Raw genomic sequence first — 6,586 nt, forward strand, 5'->3', positions numbered from 1 at the left:
ATATATATATATATATATATATATATATATATATATATATATATATATATATATATTACAATTGAATATTTGGTGCAACAATACATTTTTGAAAGGAAAGTGTTAGTCCCTTAATAATCCAAAAGAACTAAATCAGCTGATGTGGAAAAAAAGTTCATTATAAGTTTTTTGATTTTATAGACTAGTATTAATAAATGCTAGGATCTGAGTTGAAGACATATGGAAGCCCATCACAGCTTTTAAACTGCTAACAGTTTGGTGTAGTTTCACAATATCACTGTGAAATTGAAGATAAGCAGCTTGTGCAGACAGGGTCTGAGATAACTGTGCATATTAACTGAGTAGTACATATCAAAAGGTAAAGGTTTAGACTAAGAATACATTACAGAAATCTTGAAACATGATTGAAATAATTTCACTCCAAATCACAACCTTATTTACAAAATATTTTTTTTTAAAGCAGCACGGTGTTAGTTGTGACCAAGTATATGCATGCCAAATGCTGCATATTTACAATATGCAGCATTTGGCATGCATCCATGCCTTGTTCAGGCTGCTCTTCTCACTCACCCATGCAGCCTTAGATGGTCGAATGGAGTCATGTGACCTAGAGTGCTGCTTTATGGCAGTCTGATCTCCCCTTAAAAGTTGTTATTAAGCAATAAAAACAGATATGTCATTTTTTAATATTTGTTTTGATCAGACAAATCTTTGTCTATCTGATGTAAGATATAGTCCAGATGGTTGAATGTAGCCTTGTCTTCACAAATAACTTTGTGACTTCTTAGTCTGTTGGTCAAATAGTGGTTTGCTCCCAGGTTCTAATTCTTAGAGGAGACTGTTTGAAAGTACAGTGGTGCCAATGGCCTTTCGGGGGAGCCAAACATGTCATTTACAGGTCTTGTGCCCCTATTGACTAAATGTTACACACTATTTCTTCAAGAATTGCATCAATAATGTCAAAAGAGACATATTATAAATTGTCTGTGTGCCGTCCCTGTAAATGATTACCAATGACATTTGGCATTTTTATCTTAAGCCCCAAATACACTGAGGTAATCCAAATGACTTTTATAAACTGTGAGGATAATTATACTGCAGACACACTTTTGTACTTTTTTTTAATCTCACCTAAAATGTATAACAGTAACATAAACAACATTTGAAACAGTGTTTTAAAACACAATCTTACACAATCTAATTTGTGTTTTCAGTGTCTGATCTTCAAAGAATACATATAGGTAGCACTTGAGCCTAAAAAAGAGGAAAAAAAACCTGCAGATCAGTGTGGTTTATACAGCAGGACGAGAGCTGTTATTAGTTTTAGTCCCATTTTAGTCATACTATACTATATGTGATAGTTTTAGTTGGTTTTAGTCAACTAAAACTCAAAAAACTTAAAAAACAGGGTCTTTCTGCGTGGGTTCTCTCTGGGTAATCTGGCTACCTCCCACAGTCCAAAAACATGACTGTTAGGTTAATTGACTTCTCTAAATTTTCCTTAGGTGTGTTAATGGTTGTTTTTGTCTGTGTTGCCCTGCGATGGACTGGCGACCTGTCCAGGGTGGATCTATCTCCTCTCGCCTATCTCCTGTCGCTGGAGATAGGCACCAGCACCCTTCGCGACCCCACTTGGAATTAAGCGTATAAGAAGATGGATGGATGGATGGATGGATGGATGGATGGATGGATGGATGGATGGATGGATGGATGGATGGATGGAGAGTATTTTTTATAGAGCACTTAATGTAGATATCTTAGAGTGATACAAGCAAAACAAAGATTACATTTAAAAGATTAGATATCACTCATAAAACCTGAAATAGTTGACTCATCCCTACAACCTCCCTCTAACAGAGAAGGAGCCACGATCAGATTTACAGCCAGATTACGCTCTAAACAGCTGGAATTACCTTCACCAACTCCTTACAACACCTAACTGACATTGCAAGCCATGGTAGGCCCATGATTTAATGAAACATAACTTTGCGTCTGTCTTTGTACCGATGCTTTTTTGGTAGCCACAGCGAATGTGGAAATTTTTATTTGTGAGTTTGCATCTGACTTAAACCTGATTAAAAAGATGCCAAAACTGCACCTATTCGATATGATAAGTAAGTATTAACATTTGCATATCCTCCACTCAGAATTTTGTGTAGTGTGGTCATTTGAAATTGACCCGCATATCCGTGAAGTTACACATGCAAAAAAGTTTATGCCTAATGACTTACATTCAATACAAACAGCGTCTTCTTTGAAGATCTGCTCTGTGTTCAAAGAAGTTTCCTGGCGTTATAGTTGAAATTCACGCCCTTAGAGCTGCTGTATAATATTAAATTAAATTAAATGAACTCACTTTTTCTCTTTTACTTTTGTGAGATTAAGTGTAACAAGTGTTACAACATCATTGTCTAAAAATCCACAACTATATTCTGATAATAGTTAAATTACTTATGAAGTTTTATAATTTTAGCATTTTTGTGAGGCCTTATGCACTACAGTGTTATTGCACTACAGCTCGGTTGGATAAATGTAAAGCCCCCTCTGTTGTCAGACAGTTCAGACAGACTCTCTGCCACTAAAGGAAATGTTGATTACCGGCAAGCAAAAGATAGCCCCCAAACTGATATCCCTAAGGAGAACTGTTAAGACTTAGGTGGATATGGAGTCTCTTCCGCTCTCTATGCTGTGCTATTTCAGAATCAAAGTGCTCACTATTCATATATTATTCAACATGTTTCACTCCACTGTTTCTCTTCTTGTTCGCACACAAACCATTTACTCCCATCCCACTTGGTGGAGCTGTATGTATTTTTGGATTCACACATCCCCTCTGCTGATATGTAGTGGCCCTTCTATAACTCTGTGGCCCTTCAGTGTTGTGTTCGCTCAAATCGTTTTGTGAAAAGAACACACTTTTATCAATTTAACATTTTTTAATTTCCTCCATATTTGAGAACTGTTTAAATTATTGATTTATTTGTTGTAATTTTTATTTAAAATAAACTCATCAATCAGAGATGCTGTAAATATTGCCACATGAATACTTTTATATACTTTAACTAACTTGAAATGCATTTATATATTTTTAGGCAGTGTGAGGAATGGAATCTGGATGAGTAGGTAGTTGATAACTAAATCACTTAGTGACCGGTAGAACAGACAGGTAGCGGACTAGGGAGGCAGGTGCAGGCAGATCCAGTCTGTGACAGGCTGATTGCAGACTTGAGAAGGGAGGCAGTGACTTAATAGCCTTGAAACAGGCTTAAAGCAGGTGGAAAATGGCTGACAAATTGGGAGCAGGCCGAAATAGTCTAGAACAGAACCAGCATTTGAAGCTGCAGAGACTTCAGTGAGGGCAGGCCAAGCACAGGAATTCAGGAAAACTGGTAATGCACACAAACACTTTAGCGATCCTCATATGGAAAAAGAGGAGACAATCTCCTTACCCATATGTATACATAGGCAAAATAACAGCTGAGAGGCATGAGGGATATTTGGAGAGTGGCAGGTGCATTTGCTCACTCTAATTAGGCAACTGGAGGAAAGCAGGGAGAGCTCTTGAAAAACAAACAGATAGGTTTCACCTCCCTCCTGCAAAGGGGAATTCCAGACCCCCCCCTCACCCCACCCCACCACCAAAAAAAAAAAAAAAAAACATTTCAACAGAGCAGATTGGAGTCTAACAACAAAAAACACTATCTAGACAGGGCTGGTCCAAAAACATAAACTAAGACCAATGACCAAGAAGTCATTCCCTACCATGACAAGGTCAGGGGTCTGTTCATAGAGAGCAGGATCTTTGGCAATTGCCCCTGAGGCTGTTCATCATGAGGCAGAATCTCTTGTGGGCACTGGAGGCTGATGGTTTTCATCAGCAATAGAACAGGCACCTTGGAAGCTTGAGTTGTGGCTAAGGCTTGAGTCGTTGTTGAAGCTTGAATCTTGGATGAGGCTTGAGACCTGAAAAAAGGCTTGGGTCAGAGGTCTAGAAACGTAACTGGTTTGGGATGGATGACTGGAAGCTCGATAGGCCCAGACTGTGGCTTGGATATCCCTGAAACATAATGCATAGGTCAATGGAGCTCTGGTGCAAGTTCAAGGACAGAAGGAAACTTTACCTGGGTTTCAACCTCAAAGACTTGGGTCAAAACATTGTGAATCTCCAGATCAGATAAGCATGTTGAAGCCCTCTGTGCTTGGACAACACCTAACTACATTTAAATCATCGCTGATCTCACTAGGCCTTGTTAAGATTTATGATTCAATAATAATTAACAGACTGAAATGCATTTGAACTTGCCATGGTGAAAGTTATTTGTAGTGAAGTAGGGATATGACAACAACTTTTCAACATTTAGAAACACTACATTGGAAGCATAGCCAAATATCAAAACTCACATTAATACAAATTATTTTGAGGTGTCCAAATCTGCCAAAAATACATTTGTCTTAAGGGTAAATTCTCTGTTAATGAAATCTAGATTGTATGAAAGAAATGAGAGCAATACTGCATAGTAGGACAATTATTATCTGAGTCACGTAATGACAAAAAATATATTTAATCAACTAAAAGGCCTTAAGAAACAAACATGAAATCTGAAGGGGGTTTTGAAAGGTTGGAGAATTAACATTTGGATTTAATTAGTTGATAAAAGAGGTAATTGTATTAAATAGTCTTTTCTCTGGAGAGATAAACTGACAATTTACATGCATAATCGGAACTATATAAATATCTATATAACTTGGGGACAAATTTGGAAAGGAAATGAATGACTCGAAGGTCTGCCAAGTTTTGATGCTTAAAAAAACAACTAAGATTAACTGTTGAGATTTCTCTCTCTTAGTCTTGCCACCTATTACAACTCCACCATAAACTTTTAGTAGGAATATTTCAGCATGCATCCAAATAAATTTGTGGGGAGAATGTTTCTTTTGAAGAATTTCACGGTCACAGTCATTGGAATGAAAGGATTTTAAATTGGCCTGTACCGTACTCTACCATTTTGCCCAAGAACACGACTGAGAGGACAGAGAGGGTCTTGAACCAGCCACCCACTGCTTACTGGAACCTCCTAAACCACCATTACCATAAACAATGATGTAGTAGTTCAATTTAATATGGTATTTTTAGTTTTTTTGGTCAGATTATTAAATTGGTTCACTTCAAGAAAAATGTATGTATTCAGTTTTTTGAATGATTTTAGATTTACTTTAAATCATGTCTGCAGCGTGTTAAGACAACAGCGTTGTGAATTATGCAAAACGAAAAAGCAAAGATGGGCAAGTAGAAAAAGAAAATAAAACAATTTATTTGCATAGCAATGTGTGCTGTGTTCATCACTTGTTGTCACTGTAGTCAAACAACCTCTCAAACGCCTCCTTGTAAATCACTTGCAGATGTTTCTTTTCCAAGCCATGACTCTCCACACAACATAGCCCGGTGGCCGCTGCATGCCTGTCACTGCCTCCAGTATAGTCCTTCTGACAAGGCTTTGAAAGGGCATATTTAATGACCTCTCATTATCATCTCTCTGAGGAAATCATTCCCAAGCTGCCTCTACTTCACTGATGAGGCCTCGGAGGATTTTGCTGATGTTGTTTCCACTTCCTCCATACTTCCTTCTAATGCAACACAGTCCTGAAAGTTCTTTTTTGTATGAATGCTCTTCCATCACCCAACTGTAGCTAAAGGGTTATTTAGGCTGTCCTCTCTCTGCAGTACCTCTTCCTTCTTATTTCTGTTTTGTTGATCTGTTTGATTTCTTTTCATTTTTCTTCTTTTTCTGCAGAATGATACCTGGTCTGAACTCTACTCCTTTGCAGTCTTTAAGGCAATGAGCCACATGCTGTGCATTGGTTATGGCCGGCAGGCCCCGGAGAGTCTATCAGATATCTGGCTGACGATGCTGAGCATGATTGTCGGAGCGACCTGCTATGCTGTCTTTATTGGCCATGCAACAGCTCTGATTCAGTCCCTGGACTCATCCAGACGTCAGTATCAAGAAAAGGTGAGGCAACAACCATGACCCATGTCCTCAACACTACATTTTTTTATGAATACACTTCCAAACCTGTGCTTACATTATTTTCCTTTCAGGAGATTCAGTTTTGAAATCCACCAGAATACTTTGTCTTGCATCAATTTGACAATTAGAAATGACAAATAACAAGCTACTAGGATAAAAAGCCTCCTGTGCATACAGCAAAACTCGGCTTAAAATAGCAGAAAATACATTTTGTCTTTCTTTTTGTTAAATGCAAAACAATCGACTGTGGTATTTATATTTCTATAGATAGATTTAATTGATTCAGCTTAACAGATCATCATTTTGGGAAAAAAAAACTCTGAAAACTAGTGAAAATTATAATTTATTTAACAGCAACACATAGAAAACAACTTCTCTTTAATGTATGCATCATAATTAGTGCCATAATGATAGATGATTACTCAGTGAGAAAACCAGTAAATATGAGCTTTTATATTTTTTGTTCGTATTATAATATTTCTAAGTACAGTCACATTATTAGGAATTATATCGATGTTTTCTCATTGTTTTAAATGAGCCATAAGTAAGAAATTTAC

The 6,586-nt window shown here is 37.3% G+C and overlaps 1 protein-coding gene across 1 annotated transcript in view; it reads left to right on the plus strand.

Annotated features, from left to right (window-relative positions):
- Nucleotides 1-6,029, plus strand: part of LOC107092304 (potassium/sodium hyperpolarization-activated cyclic nucleotide-gated channel 2-like) — a 29,127-nt gene extending 23,098 nt beyond the window's left edge. Inside the window, exon 4 of the mRNA XM_015386687.1 lies at nucleotides 5,793-6,029. Within this exon, the coding sequence (XP_015242173.1) occupies nucleotides 5,793-6,029 (237 nt within the window). The remainder of the gene's footprint in view (nucleotides 1-5,792) is intronic.
- Nucleotides 6,030-6,586: the final 557 nt, after the last annotated feature.

The sequence above is a fragment of the Cyprinodon variegatus genome, unplaced genomic scaffold (assembly GCF_000732505.1).
Source record: "Cyprinodon variegatus isolate N-32 unplaced genomic scaffold, C_variegatus-1.0 Scaffold374, whole genome shotgun sequence".
Classification (NCBI taxonomy): domain Eukaryota; kingdom Metazoa; phylum Chordata; class Actinopteri; order Cyprinodontiformes; family Cyprinodontidae; genus Cyprinodon; species Cyprinodon variegatus.